The sequence below is a fragment of the Hypanus sabinus genome, chromosome 21 (genome assembly GCF_030144855.1).
Source record: "Hypanus sabinus isolate sHypSab1 chromosome 21, sHypSab1.hap1, whole genome shotgun sequence".
Lineage (NCBI taxonomy): Eukaryota > Metazoa > Chordata > Chondrichthyes > Myliobatiformes > Dasyatidae > Hypanus > Hypanus sabinus.
The window spans coordinates 14,563,941-14,588,376 of record NC_082726.1 but is presented as its reverse complement, the minus strand read 5'-3'; the positions used below and the strand labels follow the sequence as shown (position 1 = coordinate 14,588,376).

Below are 24,436 nucleotides of genomic sequence, written 5' to 3'. Positions count from 1 at the left end.
CAGATCACATTTGCTGCCTGTCACATCATATGGCTAATGTATCATATGTCTGTCTCATTGGATTCCTGACACACCATACGTCTGCCATATTGGATGGTGTCTCATCAGATGCCTGTCACACCTTGGTTGTCACGGACTTTGTAAAGACACTCATGTTCAAGTGTATTCCCACAAAATCATTCAGAGCTTCCCCAACCAGAAGCCCTGGATGAACGAGGAGATCCACCATCTGCTGAGGGCCAGATAAGATGAGGAGATCCAGGAAAGAACAAGAGGTGCGGGTATGACCTCTGGGAAGCCATCTGACACGCGAAGTGGTGATCACAGAGCGATGGTCGACAGCTGTGGCAGGGCTTGAACGCCAGCAGTTTCAAAGCCAAGCCGAGCAAAATCGATGACAACGTGGTTTCATTTCCAGATGCCCTCAGTTTATTTTGTGCTCATTTCCACCAACAGAACAAGGAGGCATCTTCATGAACCCCCACAGCTCCAACAACCTGTGACTTCAGTCTCTTAGGCTAGTGTGAGGGCATCCTTTAGGAGGGTAAATCCACAGAAAGCATCTGACCCAGATGGCATACATAGCCAAGTACTGAAGTCCTGTGCTAATCAACTGGCTGGAGTGTTTACCAACACTTTCAACCTTTCGCTTATGTCTGAGGTACCCACCTGCTTCAGGCTGGCTTCATTCATACCAGTGCCTGAGTAGAATATGGTAATCTGCCTCAAATGTATTGAACAGTAGCACTTACATTCACTGTGATGAAGTGCTTTGAGAGGTTGGCGATGAAACATAGCAACTCCTGCCTGAGGAGTGATTTGGATACACTCCAATGTGCCTGCCATCACAATAGGTCAACAGCAGATGCCATTTCATTGGCTCTTCGCTCAGCCCGGGGTCATCTGGACATACAGCAGGATGCTTGTCATTCAACACATCTCCGCATTCAACACTATCATCCCCTTGAAACGCATTGCGACCTGGTCTTTGATACCTCCTTATGTAACTCGATCCTCAATTACGGACCACAGTCAGTGGCAACAACATCTCTGCCACAAGCATCAACAGCACTGGTGCATCACAAGGCAATGTGCTTATGCCCATATTTACTCACCATATACCTATGATTGTGTTGCTAAGTACAGCTCTAATGCCATATCTACAGATCACTACAGTGAGCTAGAGCATTGACCAGTGACAAATCCGGACATCGGAAGTTTTGAGGGGAGGGGAGGTCCACTGCCCGAGTAGAGAAGGGAGCAGCGGGTCACTACAGCGACACGGAGTGTTGAGCAGTGACCAATCCACACTTGGGATTGAGGAACAAGAGCAAGTTAAAGGAGGGCGGGGCAAGTGTAGTGACCTTCATCTGAGTGCACAGAGTTAGAATGGAGGTGTTGAGGCATCAGCGAAAAGAAGCTTCAACCTGAGAAAGAAAAGAAAAGCTCTAAGTTAAGTTTTTCTTCCCTTCTTTAAATCCGCTCAGCTAGGACAGTAGAGATGTCTGGCAGGATAGTCAAATGCTCCTCTTGTGGGATCTGAGAAGGCAGGGAGATCTCCAGTGTCCCTGACAACTACAACTGCGAGAAGTCTATCCAGCTGCAGCTTCTAACAATCCGCGTTAAGGAGTTGGAGCTGGATGAACTCTGGATCATTTGGGGGGCTGAGGGGGTGATAGATAGCACATACAGAGAGGGAGTTACAGCTAAGGACACTGGAAACTGGGTGACAGTCTGGAAGGGGATAGGGGTTGAGGAGCTAGCACAGAGTACCCTTGTGGCCATCTCCCTCAACAACAGGGTACTGTTGGGCTCTGTGCCCCGGAAGGGAGGGGGAGAAGGGGCACGCTGTGGTGATAGGGGATTCATTAGGAGAATGGACAAGAGGTTCTGAAGGTGAAAACAAGATTCTCGGATGGTATGTCACCTCCCAGGTGCCAGGGTCCGGGATTTCTCAGTTCAGGTGCTCAGGGTTCATAAGTGGGAGGAAGAACAGCCAGAAGTCATGATCCATGTGTATACCAGTTACATTGGTAGGACAAGTGACGAGGTTCTGCATAGGGAGTTCAGGGAGTTGGGCTCTCAGTTAAAGGGCAGGACCTCCAAGGTTGTGATCTCAGGATTGCTGCCCATGCCACTTGATAATGGGGCTAGAACTAGGAAGATTAAACAGTTTAATGTGAGGCTAAGGAATTGGTGTAGGATGGCGGGTGTAACATATCTGGATCATTGGGCTGTCTTCCAGGGAAGCTGGGACCTGTACAGAAGGGACAGTTTGCACCTGAACTGTGGGGGACCAATATCCTAGAGGAAGGTTTCTGAATGCTGCACGGTGGTGTTTAAATTTGAGTTACAAGGGGAAGTGAATGTTTAACCAATCTCTGTTCAGACTGAAACTGCTGCTTCAGCTGTTGCAAATTGCAGTTTGAATAAACAGGGGGATATCGATATGAAAGAAGAAGCTAGGAGGTTAAAACTGAGCTGCATTGAAATTTCTTCACTCAGTGATTCTGGTGAATCCTTTGTTCCTGAGGGTGGTAGGAGCCAGAACGCTGGGTATTTAAGGAGGAATAGATAAAAGCTCGAGTACGAGGAATCCATCGTTACAGAGAAGTGAAATGGAAGAGTGACCAGCATTGGATCATAATGATGGGCCAGTTTGGAGGGGCTGAGTGGCTTGTTCCTGCTCTTACTTTTCTGTGTTCTTGAAGACAACATTATAAACCATATTTGATCAACAAAGGGTGGGAGCAGGAAGGGGAACAGGTCACAAGGGGCTTGCAGGAGGAAAGAACACAAGGACAGTGATAGGAACTGAATTCTTGAGCCAAATGAGCCAGTTAAAAGACAAAATGAAATGTAAATGCTGAGGAAAGTCGGTAGGTCATCTTATACAGGTATGTGGAGGACAAGTATTGTAGGGAAGATGGATGATAGTGCTGAAGATGAGGTAGCTGGTTTACAATATGCAGTGAGGAGAGGCTTTTGAAAGGGCAAAACTATAGTCAACAGGTTGAGTTGCAGTTTAAAAGGCAGATGAAATCAAAAAGGGTGAATACAGGTCTGAAGATGTTGTATTTGAATGTGCACAGTCTACAGAATAAGGTAGATGAACTTATTGCACATTTACAGATCGGCAGGTATGACATTGTGGGCATCACTGAATCATGGCTGAAAGAAGATTATAACTGGGAGCTTAGTGTCTGAGGACACACATTGTATCAGAAGGACAGGCAGAGAGGGTGGCATGGCACTGTTGGTTAAAAATGAAATCAAATAATTAGAAAGAGGTGACATAGGGTTGGAAGGCGTTGAATTATTTTGGATAGAATCAAGGAAATGCAATGGTAAAAAGATCCAGGTGGGTGTTGTATACAGATCCCCAAGCAGTGGTAAAGATGTGGCCTACAAATTACAACGGAAGATAGAAAATGCATCCCAAAAGGGCAATGTTACAAAAGCCATGGGGGATTTCAGTATGCAGGTTGGGAAAATCAGGTTGGTCCTGCATCCCAAGAGGGGGAGTTTCTAGAATACCTGTGAGATGGCTTTTAGATCAGCTTGTGGTTGAGCCCACTGGATTTGGCTATTCTGGATTGGATGTTGTGCAATGAACTAGAGTTGATTAGAGCGCTTAAGGTAAAAGAACCCTGGGGGGGGGGGGGAAGTGATCATAATATGATCAAATTCACTCTGAAATTTGAGGAGAAGCTAAAGTCAGATGTATCAGTAATACAGTATTAAAGGGAATTACAGGGGCATGAAAGAGGAGTTGGCCAGAATTGATTGGAAAAGAACACTGGCAGGGTTGATGGCAGAGCAGCAATGGTTGGAATTTCTGGAAGCCACTATAGTAGAGCAAAAATTAGTGGGAAGTTAGAGATGGGGAAGCTTTCTAAAAACTAACAGAAGTAAAAAAAAAAGGCATTAAGGTAAAGATGGGATACAGAAGCATGGTAGCCAATAATATTAAAGAGGATACCAAAAGTTTTTTCAGATATATGCGTGTAAAGTGAAGAAAGTGTAAAAGAGGCAAGAGTGGATATTGGACCACTGGAAAACAGTGCTGGAGAGGTGATAAAGGGAGACAAAGAAATGGCGGATGAACTGAACTGCATCAGTCTGCACTATAGAAGACGCTTAGCAATATGGTGGAAGTTTCAGGTGTCGGGGTCAGAAAGTGTGTGAAGTTACCATTACTGGAGAGAAGGTTCTTGGGAAACTGAAAGGTCTGAAGGTAGATAAGCAGATGATATACACCCTAGAGTTCTGAAAGAAGTGGCTATAGAGATGGTGGAGAAATTAGTGATGATCTTTTAAGAATCACTAGATTTGGGAATGGTTCTGGAAGACTTTAAAATTGCAAATGTCACCCCACTCTTCAAGAAGGGAGAGAGACAGAAAAAAGGAAACTGTTGGCCAGTTAGTCTGTCCTCAGTGCTCAGGAAGATGTTGGACTCAATGATCAAGGATGCGGTCTCAGGGTACTTAGGGGCACATGATAAAATAGGCCAAGGTCAGCATGGTTTCCTCAAGGGAAAACCTTGCCTGACAGATCTGTTGGAATTCTTTGAAGAAATAATAAGCAGGATAGGGAAAGGAGGATTGGTTGATGCCGTGTACTTGGATTTTCAGAAGGCCTTTGACAAGGTGCCACATATGAGGTTATTTAACAAGCTACGAGCTCATGGTATTACAGGAAAGATTCTAGCATGGATAAAGCAGTGGCTGATTGATAGGAGGCATAGAGTGGAAATAAAGGGAGCCTTTTCTGATTGGCACTGGTGACTAGCGGTGTGCTGTAGGGATCTGTGTTGGGACTGATTCTTTTTACGTTATCTGTCAATGATTTGGATGATGGAATTGGATTTGTCGCATGGTTTGAAGATGAAGCTAGGTAGAGGGACAGGTAGTTTTGGGAAAGGAGAGAGGCTGCAGAAGGGAGATAGATGAGGAGAATGGGCAAAGAAGTGGCAGATGGAATGCAGTGTCAAGAAGTACATGATCTTGTACTTGGGTAGGGAAAGTGAAAGGATTGACGATTTTCTAAATGGAAAGAAAATACAAAAAATAAACTGAGGCACAAAGGGACTTGAGAGTTCTTGTTCAGGATTCCCTAAAGGTTAATTTGCAGGTTGAGTTGGTGTTGAGGAAGGCAAATGTGATGTTAGCATTAATTTCAAGAAGGCTAGAATATAAAAGCAAGGATGTAAAGTTGAGACTTTATAAAGCACTGGTGAGGCCTCACTGGGAGTATTGTGAGCAGTTCTGGGCCTCTTAGGAGGTTCACAAAAATTATTCCAAGATTGATTGGCTTTTCATATATTTTCATATATATTTGATGGCTCTGGGCCTGCATTCACTGGAATTCAGAAGAATGAGGAGTGACCTCAATGAAACGATGAAAGGCTTTGATAGAGTGAATGTGGAGAGGATATTTCTTTCCTATGGTGGGAGAGTCCTAAGACCAGAGGACAGAGCCCCAGAAGTCCTTTTAGGATGGAGATGAGGAGGAATTTCTTTAGCCAGAGAGTGGTGAATCTTTGCCACAGGCAGCTGTGGAGGCCAACTCTTTATGTATATTTAAGGCAGAGATTGATAGTATCTTAATTAGTCAGGGCATGAAGGGTTACAGGGAGAAGGCAAGAGATTGGGGCTGAGAGGAAAATTGGATTAGCCATGATGAGATAGCGGAGCAGTTTTGATGGGCTAATTCGGCTCCTATATCTTTTGGTCTTAAGTTTGCTGGTGACACAACTGTTGTGTGCTGAATCAAAGGTGGTGCTGAATCAGCACACAGGAGGAGATTGAGTGTCCGGCTGAATGGTGTCACAACAACAGCCTTTCACTCAATGTCAGCAAAACCCAGAAGCTGATTATCAAATGCAGGAGGAAGAAACCAGAATTCCATGAGCCAGTCACAAGCTTACAGAGTCGTACTGTCTTAGAAGCTTGCATCATTGGTACATCTCCAAAAACATTGGCAAACTTCGATTGATGCAGAGTGGAGAGTATCCTAACCGGTTGCATCACGACCTGGTATGGATCAGAAAAGATCCACAGAAAGTTGTGGATACAACCTAGTCTACCCCAGGCAAAGCTCTCCCCACCATTCAGCATACAAGCAGCAGCCATGCAGGCCACACTCTCTTCTCGTCACCAACATTGCACAGGAAGCACAGAAGCCTCAGGTCCCACTCCACCATGTGCATGAACAGTTATTACCCTACAACCATCAGGCTCCTGACCCAGCATGGCTAATTTTCACTCACAACTCTGAACTGCTTTCATCACCTATGGACTCACTTCCAAGGAATCTACGGCTCATGTTCTCAATATTATTTTTTTATTTGCATAATTTGTCATCTTTTCCACATTTGGGTAGGGGTGTGTGCTTAGTCCTCTGCTCTACTCTCTATATATACATGACTGTGTGGCTAGCCATAGCTCAAATACCATCTATAAATTTGCTGATGATACAACCATTGTTGGTAGAATCTCAGGTGGTGAGGGTGAGATATGCCAACTAGTGGAGCGGTGCCGCATCAACAACCTGGCACTCAATGTCAGTAAGATGAAAGGGCTGATTCTGGACTTCAGGAAGGGTAAAATGAAGGAATACATACCAATCCCTCATAAGAGGGATCAAAAGTGGAGAGAATGAACAGCTTCAAGTTTCTGGGTGTCAAGATCTCTAAGGATCTAACCTGGTCCCAACATATCGATGTAGTTATAAAGAAGGCAAGACAGCAGCTGTACTTTATTAGTAGTTTCAAGAGATTTGGCATGTCAAAAAATACACTCAAAAATTTCTATAGTTGTACCATGGAGAGCATTCTGACAGGCTGCATCACTGTCTGATATGAAGGGGTTACTGCACAGGACCAAAAGAAGCTGCAGAAGGTTGTAAATTTAGTCAGCTCCATGTTGGGCACTAGCCTACAAAGTACCCAGGACATCTTCAAGTAGCGGTGTCTCAGAAAGGCAGTGTCCATTATTCAGGACCCCCAGCACCCAGGGCATGCCCTTTTCTCACTGTTACTATCAGGAAGGAGGTACAGAAGCCTGAAGGCACACACTCAGTGATTCAGGAACAGCTTCTTCCCCTCAGCATCGGATTCCTTAATAGACATTGAATCTTTGGACACTACCTCACTTTTTTAAAATATACATTATTTCTGGTTTTGCACTTTTAAAAAAAACTATTCAATATATGTGATTTACTTTATTATTTTTTGCTTTGCGAGATTATGTATTGCATTGAACTGCTGCTGCTAAGTTAACAAATTTCATGTCACATGCCGGTGATAATGAACCTGATTCTGATTTGTAGTTTGTCTGTTTATGTGTAGTTTTTCAAAAATTCCATTTATTCTCCTGTAAATGCCTGCAAGAAAATGATTCTCAAGATAGTTGATGGTACTTCAATAATAAATTTGGCCTTGAAATCGTGTGTCCATCACACTGGATACCTGTGTGTCTGTTCAGTGTGCTCCACTGACAACTGAATAATGAATCAGTCACTCAAAGGACAGTGCAATAGTGTTTGTTGTGAATCACACCCAGTGCCATGAAGTTAATGCTGAGTATGATATTTTAATCTGTATGATGGAGTAACTGGCATCACTTTAGCTGTATGAAGCTTCTCAGAAGACGAAGGGTGCCTTGTTGTTTATAGCACCACACACAAAATGCTGGAGAAACTCAGCAGGTCAGGCAGCATCTGTGGAGGAGAATAAACAGCCGATGCTTTGGGTGGAGACCCTTCATCAGGACTGGAAAGGACGAGGGAGAAACTAGAGAAAGAAGGTGGCGATAAGGGGGGGAGGACAAACTGGCAGGTGATTGGTGAGACCAGCTGAGGGGGAGGGGAGAGGTGAGTGGATGGGGGATGTTGGGATAGTGAGGTGATGGGTGGAAGAGGTAAGGGGTTGAAAAGAAGGAATCTGTAGGAGAAGACAGTGGACCATGGGAAGGAGGGAAGGGCCACTTCGCCCAGCACTTCCACTCCGATCTAACTGATGGAAGAGGTAAGAGTGGAGCAGGAATAGGGAATGGGAAAAAAAGAGAAGGTGGGGGGGAGGTGAGAAATGGCCTAAAGTTAGGGAGACCAATGTTCATGCCATTAAGTTGGAAGATACCTAAACAGAGTATGAGGTGTTGCTCCTCCAACTTGAGGTGGCTTCATTGTGGTAATAGAGAAGGCCATAGACTGCCGTGTTGGAACGGAATGGGAATTGAAATGAGTGGCCATGAGAAATTCCTGCTCTTTGTGCCGGATAGAGTAAAGATGCTGGACAAAGTGGTCACCCAATCTATGTTGGGTATCACAGATGTAGAGAAGGGCATACTGGGAGCATTGGATACAGTAGATATTCCTGACAGACTAGACTTGCGGGTGAAGTGTCATTTGACTTGGGTGCCCCAGTAAGCATAGTGGTTCATGTGAAGCCATTACAGCTCGGAGTTGGGAGTTCACTTGCAGCACTACCTGTGACTGCGTGGGTTTCATCTGGGTGCACTGGCTTCTTCACACAGTCCAAGTTAGTAGGTTAATTGGTCGTTGTAAAATGGTACTGTGATTAGCTAGTCTTAAATAGATGTGTTGGCAGGCAGTGCAGCTTATTGTGCCAGATGGGCCTGTTCCTTGTATCTACAAGGACCTGTTCTTTGTATTGTGCCTACAATCAGCCAATCATGTGGCAGCAACTCGAAACATGAAAAATGCAGACATGATCACGAGGTTCAGTTGTTGTCCAGATCAAACTTCAGAATGGGGAAGAAATGTGACCCAAGTGACTTTGACTGTGGAATGATTGTGGGTGCCAGACTGGGTGGTTTGAGTATCTCAGAAACTCCCTATTTCCAGGAATTTGCTCGCACAACATTCTCCAGAGCTTACGGAGAATGGTGTGAAAAACAAAATGCATTCAGCCTTGTTAGTGAGATGTCAGAGGAGAATGGCCAGAGTGTCTGAAGTTGACAGGAAGCCGACAGTAACACATTACAACGGTGACGTGCAAAAGGGCATCTCTGAACACACAACACATGCGTTCCGAATAAAATGGATGGCTGACAGCAGCAGAAAACCACAAACACTCAGTGACGACTTTATTTGATACAGGAAATGTGTGTGTGCACGTATGTATGTACAATGCCTTGACAAAGTATTTATCCCCGACAGATGTTCTCACATTTTACCGTCTCATTTTCTAAATTTAAAATGTATTGGAATGGGATTTTTTGAGCTAATCTACAAAACATTGTGCGACATGTCAAATGAAAAGAAGACTTCCAAAACATGTCAACAATTTACTAAAATTTAAAAACCAAAATTGTGAAGCTGGAGAAGTATTCATTCCTTTCTAATTACTGAGCTAATGTTCCTTAGGTCCAACAGTATGGTAGATTTTCAACCAACCATACCAAAATGAAGACGAGCATTCAAGGCAAGTCAGGGAAATGATAATTGAGAAGCTGAAAGTCAGGGATGAGTTCAAGATCATCTCAAAGGCACTGAACATACCTCAGAACTCAGTGTAGTCCATCGTGAAGAGTGGAAAAAAATATGAAACCACGGCCACATTGCCAAGTTCAGGCCGTCCTCTAAACTTAGTTGCCAGAGAAGATTGGCATCTGTAAAACAGTCACTCTGAATGAGCTGCTGAAGTCAGTGGTTGCAACCAGAGATGATGTTCATGGCTGCACAATCTCGGAGGCCTTGCATAAAAAGGGTATTTATGGAAGAGTGGCAAAGAAGAAGCCCTGGCTAAAAAAACGAGCATATCCTTGCCCAAAAAGACTTTGCAAAGTGTCACTTAAAAGATACTGTAAAGATGTAGAAAAAAATTTTGTAGCTGGATGAGACTGAAGTAGAACTTTTTAACCTCAATGCTAGGAAGTACATGTAACATAATCTAATACTGAACGTTAGCCAGGTAACAGCATGCCTACTATAAAGTATGGTGGAGTTTCAACAGCAGAGACGGGAAATCTGGTCAGGATTGACTGGAAGCTGAAAACTGCTAAACACAGAGAGATCCTGGATAAAAACCCGCTAGCTTCTGCCAAAAAGCTTAAACTGAGGAGGTAGTTTATCTTTCAACAGGACAATGACCCAATAGACAATAGGTGCAGGAGTAGGCCATTTGGCCCTTCAAGCCAGCACCACCATTCAATGTGATCATGGCTGATCATCCACAATCAGTACCCTGTTACTGCCTTCTCCCCATATCCCTTGACTCTGCTATCTTTAAGAGCTCTATCTAACTCTTTCTTGAAAGCATCCAGAGAATTGGCCTCCACTGCCTTCTGAGGCAGAGCATTCCATAGATCCACAACTCTCTGAGTGAAAAAGTTTTTCCTGAACTCCGTTCTAAATGGCCTACCCCTTATTCTTAAACTGTGGCCTCTGGTTCTGGACTCCCCCCAACATCGGGAACATGTTTCCTGCCTCTAGCGTGTCCAATCCCTTAATAATCTTATATGTTTCAATCAGATCCCTTCTCATTCTTCTAAATTCCAGTGTATACAAGCCCAGTTCCTCCAATCTTTCAACATGTGACAGTCCCATCATCCTGGGAATCATCCTCGTGAACCTACGCTGCACTCCCTCAATAGCAAGAATGTCCTTCCTCAGATTTGGAGACCAAAACTGAACACAATACTCCAGGTGTGGTCTCACCAGGGCCCTGTACAACTGCAGAAGGACCTCTTTGCTCCTATACTCAACTCCCCTTGTTATGAAGGCCAACATGCCATTAGCTTTCTTCACTGCCTGCTGTCCCTACATGCTTACTTTCAGTGACTGATGAACAAGGACCCTAGATCCCCTTTTCCTAACTTGACACCATTCAAATAGTAAAAAGCACAATGCCAGAGCAACCGTGGACTGGCTTCAAATGAAGAAAATTGACGTCCTTGAGTGGCCCAGTCAAGAGTCCTGACAACCCGATCAAATATCTCTGGCAAGACCTCAAGATTGCTGTCCACTGCTGCTTCCCAACTAACCTGGCACAGCTTGAGTGATTTTGCAAGAAGGAATGGGCAAATCTAGCTGCATATCATTGTGCAAAGCTAATAGAGACTTATCCAAAAAGACTACTATCTGTAACAGCTGTGATAGGTGGTTCAACTAAGTACTGAGCAAAGGGGGATGAATACTTTCAAACTGCTGAAATTTCAGTTTATGAATTTTTAGTTTTTCATGTTTTACAATTTTCTCCATTTTTTTTGGGCTCTGCTGTGGGAAGAAAAAGGAGCCTGTGATTCATAAATAAAAAATTCTCAGCTAAATTGATCAAAATCCCTGGCTGTAATACTCATTTATGTGAACACTTTTACAGGGCATTGTATATGTACAGGAATATGCAAAAGTCATAGGCACATAGGCACCCTAGCCATACATAAGACTTTTGCACAGTACTATATGTCAACATGGAGTGGAGAGCGAGTTTGTGAATCGGACAGGAACAAAGGGTATTGAGAATGGGTGACGGTGCAGGGCTACAGGAGGGCTGTTGGACAATTAGCAGAGAAGGAGTGCCAGGAACGGTGTTGTGCCGCGGGTGCAGACGCACCCAGCCCCGAGACACCAGGCAAGATCATTTGATTCCAAACAATTGGTTTATTGATCATTACGGGATGTCTCTCTGGTGCTCCCTGCCATCTCGTCTCCCCTTCCCATTTTTCCCCAACCATGATTCCCCTCTCACTCTCAGTCCACGATGGAGACCTGTATCAGGATCAGGTTTATCATCACACATTATGTTGTGGTTTTGTGGCTGCAGTACAGTGCAACACAATGTGTTTCTGTTTAAGGCGGTGCTGGTGAAGCTCAGCAACTACTTGTAGATGGCAAATAAAACAAAGTGAACAACTAAATTGTTTATTAAAACAACACGCACAAAATGCTGGTGGAACACAGCAGGCCAGGCAGCATCTATAGGGAGAAGCGCTGTCAACTTTTCGGGCCGAGACCCTTCGTCAGGACTAACTGAAAGGAGAGATAGTAAGAGATTTGAAAGTAGTGGGGGGAGGGGGAAATGCAAAATGATAAGAGAAGAGCAGAGGGGGTGGGATGAAGCTAAGAGCTGGAAAGGTGATTGGCGAAAGAGATACAGAGCTGGAGAAGGGAAAGGATCATGGGACGGGAGGCCTCGGGAGAAAGAAGGGGGGGGGGAAGCACCAGAGGGAGATGGAGAGCAGGCAGGGTGATGGGCAGAGAGAGAGGGGAAAAAAAACAAACAACTAAATATGTCAGGGATGGGGTAAGAAGGGGAGGAGGGGAAGTTAGAGAAGTCAATGTTCATGCCATCAGGTTGGAGGCTACCCAGCCGGTATATAAGGTGTTGTTCCTCCAACCTGAGTTTGGATTCATTTTGACAGTAGATTCATTTTGTTTATTAATCACACTTTTTCTTGTAAATCATCACTACAAACAATAACCTATAATCTCCCTGTCGAAGTTGAACTTTTCAACCACCCGTAGGGCCTGATATTTTTGCGGTGAGAACTGAACTCGCAAAGGTGTGTAGGACGGTTGTGGCGTGGTGTGGTCCAGGCCGGAGAGTGGGGAATGAGTCGATGACTGACCATTGCTGGAGTGGACTTGGAGGCAATTCAGTGCGGCAGATTCGAGGCAGAGGCCGAGCCCAAGAGCGAGGAAAGAGTTGAGGTTTGATCAATTCAAGCACTGAGCCGAATTGGAAAGGTTGGGTACAGCCCAAATTGAGGTAGAGGTGCTGAGACCCAAGAGCATATCGAAGTGGCAGGGCCCGGATCCGAGGGCAGGGAACGGCCCAAGGTTTGGACGATTTAAGCACTGGGCCAGAATGAAAAGATAATGGTGTCTGGGCCAGAAGCTAGGGCTGGTTCAGATTGCTACTCCATGAAGTTTACTCGTCTCTGTACTGAACCCTGGCTTGCTGCTCAGTGAGGTTTACCCTTCTCTCTACCTGCAGTTAACGGGCTTCTAAATCATGAACTTCACCTTGAATGCTATTTGCGTACTTTTATTGTTCGCACGATATATGTATATGTTATAAAATCTTGAGATTCATCTGCTTACAGGGACTGCAAAACATGAAACCCGAAGTAACCCAATTTTTAAAAAAAAAGCAACACCCATTGCAGAGAGAGAGAGAAAAACAATTCGTGCAAACAGTAAAGCAAGCATCAGCATTCAGAACCAAACTGAGCCCATAAACCCGAAGCCAGGAGCAGCCGGAGTGGGGCCCATAGTCTCAGTCTATCACATAGAGGCAAATCGCCGCAAAGCTCGCAGACTGTAAGCCCGAGGCAGCCGGGGCACGGCACAGCCTCAGCGCTGAGGAGAGTGGAGTAAAACATCGCGGAGCAGTACCAGTTCGATCCCCGCCTCTGGTGCCGGCACCTTGCCTTTTCAGACCATCCGACCCGGTTCAAATTGCCCAAGCACTGGTTCACCCCACAGACCCAGGCCCCACCACAGCAATATGCTCTTGGCCACCTCTGGCCCATCTTGACCTTTCCAAATCGGTGCAGAGCTTCGGTGGATCAAACCTCACTCCTGGGTTAGATGGACGTCCTCTGAAACAGTCTTGCTTCAGTTTTTCTCCAGTCCGCTTGCTCCAACCACGTCTCCGACGCCATCTTCTCCCGGAACAAGCCTCGACCTCGCTCCGGCTCTGTCTCACACCCGCTTGCCTCGATCCTTGGATCAGTCTTGCCTTTGCTCACCTCTTCAATGTTTCCGGTGATCGTTCACCACATTTTCCATAAAAAAAAGTGTTATTAATAGAGTATTTAGTCAAATTTCTTGCTTTGAGAACCACCAGTAAGTGGTCACCCATGTAGCCCCTTCTTAAACCAGAAGCACCGTTCTCTCCACACGTTGGTGTATGGCGGTCTTCTTTACTTTTAATGGGTTCCATCGGGTTTCTTTGTTTTGTGGCTGCCTGTAAGGAGACGAATCTCAAGGTTTTATAAAGAATACATACATTGTTAATAAATGTATTTTGAACCTTGATAACATTTCTAGTGTACTGTGCAAAAGTCTTGGGCACCCTAGCTATATACATGTACCTGACCTTTGCACAGTACTGTATTACTGTATGTAGATGTGTATGTCTAAGTACGTACATGTAGGGGTGTGTGTATGTATATATGTACGTATATGGGTGTGTAATCAGAAGTCTGAGGCGCATTTTTTAAAAATTCTGTAAAGTGAAGATGCTTTCAAAGACAATGAAAAGTTTCTAAATATCAAAAAATACTATAAAAAGCAGTAAACAGTAAAAAACTAAATGAATATTTGTTGCGCCTTTAGAACTGCATCTATTCTTCTTTCTGGTCTCTGCTCTTCCTGCTTCCCAGCACAACAGTGACCTCCTTTCTCACCCTATCTGAATACCATACACTAACATTGGCTGTGGCCTCATCTTGCAGCAACATATAAGAATAAAGGTTGTAGTAAGTGATAAAATTTATGTCATTTTCATATTTTCAATTTTCTCTTGTGTGTGCGTCTATTCCAGCTCCAGAAATTGTAAACTATGAACCTCTTGGGCTACCTGCAGATATGTGGTAAGTGTCTTCCAGAAGAAATGGAAACAAATACTTACAGCTTTCAGCTCTCGTTCTGTGAAATAAAAGGTCTTTAGCATTGATGTTTATGGGTACATTGCCTCTGTGGTTCACATTATACAGTCCAAATGCTCCCCATTCTTTTCCAGGGTAAAGTAAAAGCCAGGATTTAAACAGTGACCGGGGTACTTGAACATCCTGCACAAACTGAATCCTTTAAAATGCACTGGAAGTTCAAACACAAATATATATGTAAACCTGATTCTGACGTGGGTCTCTATGGTGGACATAATGGGAAGGGGGTAGGGAGAGGGGAATCATGACGAAGGGAAAGGAGCAGGAATCTCCAGAGAGACTTCTGTAATGATCAGTAAACCAATTGTTTGGAATCAAATTACCTTGCCCGGTGTCTCAGGGCTGGTGTGTTTGCAGACGCCCCACCTCCCACCCCGACACTCCTTCTCCGCCCCCTGTCCCATACCCATCCCTCGGCGTTCTCAACAGCCCTTGCTCCCGCCAGATGTGTAAGACCATTACACAGTACAGTAAGCCCTCTCATGATCATCAAATCCCCTCTGGTCCTCCTATCTCCCACCTACACTATGTCGTTGCGACGTGGGAGGAATGCGGAGCAGCTGGGGGCGACGGGCACAGCCACCGGTCCCACACCGGGAGCAGCAGAGTTTGGGATCCGAGTGTGGAGATGTCACTACCTGCTGAGTCTCTGTGCTGCAGTGGAAGTACTGGAAGTGAAATTGATCCAAAGTAAAGTTAAATGTAATTTTCAAAATAATAAATGTAAGCTTTGTCTCTGTTTATTAAATGGTAAATCTGACACTTGTGTTTTTCAGGAGCATTGGTGTCATTACGTACATTCTGTAAGTATTTTGTGGATCATTTACAAACGTTGGAGTTCTGGGTGAGTCCGTTTCAGAGTTTACAGCTGTTCTTCTTGTCCCCTGTGGAACAGGTTAAGTGGAGCCTCCCCTTTCCTCGGTGAAACAAAGCAGGAAACCCTGGCCAACATCTCTGCAATGAACTATGAACTTGATGAAGAATTCTTCAGCCAGACGAGCGATCTGGCAAAGGACTTCATTAAAAACCTTCTGCTGAAGGATACAAGGTGCGAGGGCTTGCATTTAGTTAATGAGCAGAGAGTGTTATAAAGTTGTGATTTAATCCACCATTGACACAATACACGACAGAGATGTTTCTTGACTATTTCATAAGGTTAAAGAATGTGTTCCTGAATATGTGGAATTTCTATCTGTTAAGTGTTCAAAGATTGATGATAGTATTTTGGGTCCAAAAATTGAAGAGATAGATATATATGTATATAGATATTACCTTATTTGTTTGGTATATGTAGCCAATATTAATTGACCTAATCTAAGTATGAAAGGAATGATGGAATTTTTAGCTGTATTTAGAACAGGGGTTTCCAACCTGGGCCTGCGAACTCCTTGCTTGGTGGTCTTGGTCCGTGGTGTAAAGAAGGTTGATCCAGGGAACATTTTGAGCAAGGACAGAGATAACCCTACAAGGGACAGGCAGTGCTTGACCTAATCCTACCCATTGAAGTTGAGCAAGCGAGTGAGGCGCCAATGAGTGAGCATTCTGAGGGTAGTGACCATCACTCAGAAAGTTTCACTATTATAAAGAGGGATAAGGAGAGTATGGATATTAAGTATCTGAATGAGGGGAGAGCTGATCTCAATGACATTTGATTGGAGTGGGAGTAGATACTTTCAGGTCAACCTCTCTTTGGGAAGTGGAAGCTTTTAAAAGGTGAAATAGTCAGAGTTCAGGGCCAACATATTTCTTTGAGCGTGAAGAGAAAGGGTGACAAGTTGAGGAACCTTGGATGTCAAGTACATTGAGAGTTTGATAAAGAGAAAAGAAAGAAAACATTTGCTGGGTACAGAGCGTTTGAAGCAGGCAAGGTGTAGAGTCAGGGGTAGGAGACTTTAAAAAGGAAATGGTAAAGGGGGGGAGTCAAGCTGATAGGATGAGAAAAATCTCAAGTCATTTTATGAATATTTTAAGAGCAAGGGTTAGAGTACACATTGGGGACCCAAAGAGCAAACTGATGAGATTTTAAATGAACGTTTCTCATTTGTGTTCACTAAGAAAGAAGGCATTATAGTTGGAGATTTCAGTTGAGATAGTGAAATTTGAGATCTCGTAAAGATTATAAAGGAGGAGGTATTGGATGTCTTAGTATGCACCATGGTGAATAAGTATCCCATGCCTGATGAGGTGTGTCCTAGGTGACCAAAAGAAAGCAAGGGGCCGACAAAGCTGCTTAAATCGCTTTTGGCCACCGAGGAAGTTCCTGGTGGCTGGAAGGCAACAAATGTAGTGCATGTATTAATTATGGGCAGCAAAGACAAACCAGGTAATTAAAGGACAATTATTAATGTCAGTGGTAGGGAAATTATTGGAAGAAATTCTGACAGACAGGATTAATTGGCACTTGGAAAGGCAGGAACTAATCACGGATAACCAACGCAGATCTGTTGGTGGGAAATCCTGTCTGACTAATTTGAGTTTTACAAAGAGGTAGCTAAATATATTGAAGGAGACAATGTGGTTGATGTGGTATATGGGCTTTAATAAGGCCTTCCTTTGATGTTGAACACCAATGCCAACCTACGATCACCATTTCAAATCTGAACACATGATCTTTCAGATGGAGATGGAATTAAGGAGAACCCCAAGGCATTCTATGCGTATGTGAAAAACAGGAGGATGACGAGAACGAAGGTGGGACCGCTAAAGGATAAAGAGGGCAACATGTGCCTGGAGGCAGAGGAGGTTGGGGAGGTCCCAGATGAATACTTTGCTTCAGTATTCGCAAGTGAAAAGGATCTTGATCAGGGTGAGGTCGAAATAGAGCAGGCCTGTGTGCTGAACAATGTGGAGATTACGGAAGAAGAAGTGCTGGACCTTCTTAAAAACATCAAGCTTGATAAATCCCCAGGGCCAGATATGATACACTCCAGGTTGTTGTGGGAATTGAGAGAAGAGATCGCTGGAGCATTAGCTATGATCTTTGAATCCTCTTTGGTTACAGGGGAAGTGCCGGAGGACTGGAGAATGGCAAATGTAGTTCCCTTGTTAAAAAAGGTAATAGGGCGAAACCTGGGCACTATAGACCAGTGAGTCTTACGTCAGTGGACTGCAGGCTATTGGAAAGGATTCTTATGGATAGGATCTAGAAGCATTTGGAGAAGTACAGACTGCTCATGGATAGTCAACATGCCTTTGTGAAGGGAAGATTGTGCCTCACGAGCCTGATTGAGTTTTTTGAAGAGGTAACAAAAGAAATTGATGAGGGTAGGGCAGTGGGTGTGGTCTACATGGACTTTAGCAAGACATTTGACAAGGTCCCTCACGAGAGACTCATCATTAATGGTCAGTTACTTAAGAGTGTGGATGAACAAAGGGACCTTGGGGTTCAAATCCATACATCCCTCAAGGTTGCTGCGCAGGTTGGTAGGGTAGTTAAGGAGGCCTATGGGATGCTAGGCTTCATTAACGGGATTGAGTTCAAGAGTAGAGCGGTCATGTTGCAACTCTACAAATCTCTGTTGAGACTGCACTTAGAGTATTGTGTTCAATTCTGATCACCTCATTATAGGAAGGATGTGGAAGCTATGGAGAGGATGCAGAGCAGATTTACCAGGATGTTGCCTAGTTTGGAGAACAAGTCATATGAAGCAAGGTTAGCAGAGCTGGGACTTCTCTCTTTGGAGCGTAGAAAAATGACAGGGGACTTGATAGAGGTCTACAAGATTATGAGAGGCATAGATAGGGTGGATAGTCAGTACCTGTTTCCCAGGGCACCAATAGCAAACACCAGAGGGCATATGTACAAAATTAAGGGAGGGAAGTTTAGGGGAGACATCAGGGGTAAGTTTTTTACACAGAGGGTTGGTTGTGAGTGCCTGGAATGACTTGCCAGGGATGGTGGTGGAGGCTAAAATATTAGGGGTATTTAAGAGCCTCTTGGACAGGCACATGGATGAAAGAAAAATAGAGGGTTAAGGGACAGTGTGGGTTTAGTACTTTTTTTTAAGGATTATATGGGTCGGCACAACATGGAGGGCTGAAGGGCCTGTACTGTGCTGTAACGTTCTGTGGAGGGAGAGCGTTAACTGTTACAAACTTGAAATGAAGTGCTTTCTCAGTTTCATCATTCTTAACAGATAGGTACACATGTTAGTTGGGTACAATTGTTCTAATATTTTGTATGGTTTAATGAAAGTTTATTTCAAAACCATTACTGTATCAATTTATTTCTTATTTGGAACGCTCAAATATTTCTGTCCGGGGCTGTGTCATTACTTGGTGCTCAGTGACTAAGTAAAATGCTACCTGATGCAAGGAGGGTTCAGTTCAGGTATCTTACTTGTCACGGGTTATCCTGGCCCCACTGCTTGTTAGTAGACAAAGCAAGCCAGGTAGCTGGGTGTTGGGGACAGAATGCACGGGGCACACTGATGTGAATGTCTCGTGTCTCACGTTAGTGACGGTTGCTGCTCTCTCAGTTTAAGTCCTCCGTCTTGGACAGGAGGTCAGGGAGCGGTCTTCACCCTACAGCCGGAGACACAAGCAGCTCAGGCTCTCAATATGGTCGGTGAAGTACGAGAGCAGGCAGACTCGTACCCACGCTTCCCTCGTACTTTGTTCTAGCGGTGTTGTTTTCACAAGCTGCTGTTCGGCCTGGAGCGACTGGAGCTTGTGTGATGCAGTGTAAGTTTGGACCAGTTTGATCAAGCTCGGAGGCTGAGCTGAGGTTCCCTTTTCACTATTGATATGTGGACCAAGCTTGCAATGACTTCTTCTCAGTGTCTACCCGTGCAGTCACAAGCAGAGTTTCACTGCACCTTTAGAGAACACGGGAAAAATTTACAAAAGCAGGATTTAAGAGTGCACGCTGATCTGAACCCAGTGCCCTAAATTTAAACAAAACAGTCTGAGGGGTGAGTTGGTTATGAGAGTTTGGGAAGTCACTTTAAGGGAAGTTACAGTAAATAAGTAATAACAAATATTTCAAGAATCAATGCATAGTTAACAATAAATGAATATATTTTTAAAGCACAGGAACTTGATGGGAAAAGTGGTAGAACCATGGCAAACGAGAAATTAAAGAAAGATTTTTTTTAAGTGCTGGAGGAACTCAGTGAGTCAGGTGGAGGCGGGCACGTTGTTCATGTACAGCTCATGCAAAATGTTGGAAGAATTCAGATCAAGAGCGTCAATGGAGGGGAATAAGCAGTTGATGTTTTGGGTTTAGACCCAGTCCTGATGAAGGATCTCAGCTCAAAGCATTAACTACTTATTACTGAAGTAACAGACAGAGGAGCTCCACAGATCTGGCAGCATCCATGGAAAAGGGTAAACACTCAATGTTTCTTTCATTCCCAAAGAAGGGTCTACTCTTTTCCGTAGACCTGCTGAGTTCCTCCAGCATTTTTGTGTGTGGTGCTTTGGATTTCCAGCATCTGCAGACTTCCTTGTGTTTGGGATTTATTACCGATGCTGGCTGACTTGATGGTTTCCTCCAGCATTTTCTTTGTGTTGCTCAAGATTTCCAGCACTTGTGCAATCTCTTGCATCTACAAATTATTCATTTATCAGGTCGAGACCCTGCATCAGAGGGGAAATAGCCAGTGTATAGAAGAGAAGGAGAGAGGTGAGACAGGAACCAGTGGATGAGAAGCAATGGGAGAAAATAAATATGCTATTGATCAAAGGAAAAGGCTTATAACATCAAAAGGAACAGTACAGTGAAAATTTCAGGTCCGTTAAGGAGGATCAAGAAAGTGAAACGAGTGTACTAGAGTAACACGACTGTAAAAGCATTTGCAAATATGTAAAAAGGAAAAGATCAGAAAAGACACCAACAGACTGAGGTAATGGAATTAGTTTGCAAAATAACAAAATGGTACAGAAATTAAATAAGTTTTTTGTCTGGTGTCACAAAAAGAAGACATAAAAAACCTAGAAAAGGTGGAGAGCAGCGGGTCTAGAGTGAACAAGAAGGTAAAAAAACAGCTTTAATAATTTTTTATGGGACCGAAAGATAACTCTCCGAGTCTGTTGATCTGTCTCCCGTGTTTTAGAAGATAGTGGATGCACTGGTGGTCACCTTTGAAAATTAAACGACATCTAATATGGTTCCCATGGTCAGAAGTAACGAACAGAGCCTGGTCTTTACCCAGAAGATCGAGAGAGGCACAAATTCCACTGAGCATCAGTGAAATTCATGGTGCAAGCAAACACGCAAGAATTCCCAGAAGCATGGTTTTCCACAAACAGTTCTGTAAACGCATTATAGACCTTGATCCTATTTTTGAGCCGATTTTTTTTTTTTTGCGGTCTGGCAAAGTTCCAGACCACAACACATGAAGTTTTCCACACAATCGGCGATGGGATTTCCTCACTACGTCACAATGGAGTTTCCATAATCAGTATGTAAAGGCAAGCTTTTGGAGGACACGCCACTGTGGACAGGACACTGATGAAGTCTCCTCGTATGGTGACAAACTGTTTTCAAGTAACTTGTCAAGATCAACTCAACCCAACCAAATCCAGCCCAGTATTGAAAAGGGATCTACATTAAACTTTCGTGAAGATTCTGCACGTACACAGAATTGAAGAATTCATCTGTTGTTGAGAAGAACATCCAACAATCAGATCTTTGGACTTCGTAACAAAAAACTATCCTGATATTCCAAATCTTTGACAGTAAAGGAAAGCAGGGAGGACCCAATATTTTCTTAGCCAAGGCACTGTAAAAGAGTTTATCAATAAGGAGCATTTGGAGAAGCTCATTGATGCACTATCCAATAACTCTCTCTGAGACGTGAAGGTGAGATATCGGCTTTTATTGACTGGAAGAAAGAATAAGCAGTAGTTGACCACCATACTACATCCTGGAGACTGAGGGCCGGGCTCAGGCCTCAATCGCCTTTATACCGGGGTCTGTGGGAGGAGCCATGGTCAGTGGGAGGGGCCACAGGAGCAGTCAGCAGGGGGCGTGTCCAGACAGGTATATGTAGTTCACCGCACTCATTAGGTATACTCAGCTTGTATACATCACAAACCTGAATAAATTCTTGAGGAAGTAACGAAGATCATTGATGAGGGTAGAGCAGTGTATGTAGAATTTAGTCTGCCATAGAGATTTGTGCAATGGCCCCAGCTTCTCACAATGTACATCAATGATTTGAATCTGGACCAAGTATGATATATCCAGGAGTTTTGATAATAGAAAGCAGGGTGGCTGTGTTATGACACAGAGATGGTTTAGGATGACATGGTAAGTGAATGGGCAAAGACACAGCAGATGGAAAGCATTCTGAAAGTATGGGATAAAGCAGTATACTTTAAATGCTGGGAGATTGAAAAGCGGTGGTGTTTTCAGAGGGATCTAGATGCTGTATGCCAGTCACTTAAAGTTTATGTGGAGTTGCACTGATTAGTTAGAAAGGCACAAATTATTGTCTTTGATTTCTACAGAGGTTAGAATGCAAATGATGTCTTATTGCAATTATATTGGGCACTCGTTCCTACATCTGGCCTATTGTGGATAAGTCTTGTCTACAAATAACTTGTGAGAGAGGGGATTTTTAATGAAGAGTCATCAGACTCATTCCTGGGATGGGGATTGTCGGATAAGCAGACTAGAGTTTAGAAGAATGAGGAGTAATCTCATTAAAACATACAAAATTCTGATGGGGCATGACGGAAATGGGATGAAGCTTCTCCTGCCTGGGATCATACTACAAAAAGCCACATGAATAGATCAAAATGTTTTCCAATTAGTTCATAGGCCAAGTGGCCTATGGTTTTCTTTTTGTAAAATTTATTGTTGTCTGTTCAGCAACTTTGAATGTTTGTATTTCACTTCCAATAACATTATATTGCAATTTTACTTCTATTATCTCAACTCCCAGTCCTAATGAAGGGTCTCAGCCCGAAACATGGACTCTCTATTCCTTTCCATAGATGCTGCCTGGCCTGCTGAGTTCCTCCAGCAATTTCTGTGTGTCAAAATGAAAACATTTTCTTGGCCTTTGCACATTTAGCCAAAATTGTGTGAACATGCAAGTTAATTTTGATAATTAAAAATAATTAATAGCGAGGTGAAGGAGGCCTTGGATATCACAGCCAGTTAACTGTATTTAAAGGCAAAAGGAATTGGAACTGAACTGAAATGTGTGATTTGGGCTGCAGAAACTGATTTAAAAAAAAGAAAATGCAAAGCTGGAAAAAGATTCCAAAATGTGAATGTTACAACACATGGTTATTCAGAATTTTAAAATTTTCTCCTGGAAGAGTCTAACCACTAATCTTTGGTATTTAATAGTATTATCATTGCCAAATTATTATCAGAGACTGAGTAGTCACGACTACCAGACTCAATTTGACCAATCTCATAGATACTGTAGTTACGAGAGCAGCTCTGAAGCTGAATAATCTGCCACTGTTTAGAAGGCACAGTACCTCAATCAATCAGTGAGTTAATTATACCTAAATCAACCAGAGTTTTGTTCAATAATGTCACTTTAATGGAAATATATCTTTCATTTGAAGCCTGATTTAATCAACAGGCAAAATTTTGAACCTGTTTCTGAACACTGTTTCAATTTACTTAGGAAAAGGCTGAACATTAAAGGTGCTCTTTCACACCCATGGATAATGGTGAGTATAAGTTAATATTTGAATTCCTTTTGATGTGTGTGTCATCGTTATTTTACTGCCTGTGCATTAACATGCATGGTTTGCAAAAATTGCAGTGATTTTAATCTTCTGATTCTGCATAAGCTGTTGTCTCCCTGAAACTTTACCCACTTCACCACTTTAAAGTTTTTTCATGAAATGTTCTTTATATATGCTCTGTGTCAATTTAAGTTAAGGCTGTGTTCCAAACCACAACGGTAGAATTCCCCCACAATCGTATTACATTCCAGCACAAATTTAGACAAGATGGGAGGTGTGTGCATAGCAGAACCATTAGCTAAAGTGAATTCTTGATTCTTCTGCAAATCTCAGCAGGAACCGTACTGGTGAAGGGATCAGCACGTGATCAGCACATTTGCTGCAAGTAACCACAGAAGGATAGTCATTGGCGTTAATCAGTATGGTTGTGATGCCACTTGGACTCTTCTGAAGAGCTTTTCTCTTCACCTTGTTCAGGATCCTCGCCAGTGTTATTTAAAGGAGCCATCTCCTTTCACCTGCTGGTTGGTTTCTTCCAGCTGTTGGTAAAATGGTGCAAGTTCCTGCTTTCTCCATAAGTGGCAGAAGTTGCTTTAGGTATGCGACAGCAGTCAATATACTTCAAGAGTTTTGCACAAGGCGGCAGTTGCTTCTCGTCTTGACTACACTAGGAGTTACAGTGCTAGCTTGTTGCCCGGCTGAGTGGAGCTTACCACCCATGTTGCCACTCACAACTCCACCGGACTTACCTGACTTGGAATCACGTGGGTGATGTTGCTGGCTGGGACCCTTCTGGGCTTGAATTGAAGGAGCCTGAGGGACAGGTGGACCTCAAGCAGTGTAACCGAGTCTTCCGGGTGAACCAGAACCATCCCCACCCACAAAGACCCTCTGGAAACTTTGACACTTCAAGACCTGTCTACAGCTTTGTTACTTGTCAAAGCTGACATGACTTTTCAATCCTTTTTGAAATTTCCTGACGTTCAGTGAGGTTTTAAACCTGTGAAAATGAATGAATCTGTTGAAAATATTGAGTTAAAGAACATTAAAACAAAATTCACCTGTGCATTTTAAAATTAATGTAAACACAAGTAATTTAATAAAAAGTAACTTTCTGCATTCTTCTGTTGGTCACGGC

General features: G+C 43.5%; 1 protein-coding gene across 6 annotated transcripts in view; it reads left to right on the top strand.

Moving 5' to 3' along the window:
- Window positions 1-24,436, top strand: part of dapk2b (death-associated protein kinase 2b) — a 205,671-nt gene that overhangs the window by 109,568 nt on the left and 71,667 nt on the right. For all 6 annotated transcript variants that reach the window (XR_009507185.1, XR_009507186.1, XR_009507188.1 and 3 more), the window contains exons 6-9: window positions 14,517-14,565; window positions 15,417-15,443; window positions 15,536-15,688; window positions 23,235-23,280. Coding sequence is in view for 2 of the 6 variants with exons in the window: in XM_059946014.1 (XP_059801997.1) it covers window positions 14,517-14,565; window positions 15,417-15,443; window positions 15,536-15,688; window positions 23,235-23,280 (275 nt within the window). In the remaining 4 variants the exon portion in view is untranslated. The remainder of the gene's footprint in view (window positions 1-14,516; window positions 14,566-15,416; window positions 15,444-15,535; window positions 15,689-23,234; window positions 23,281-24,436) is intronic.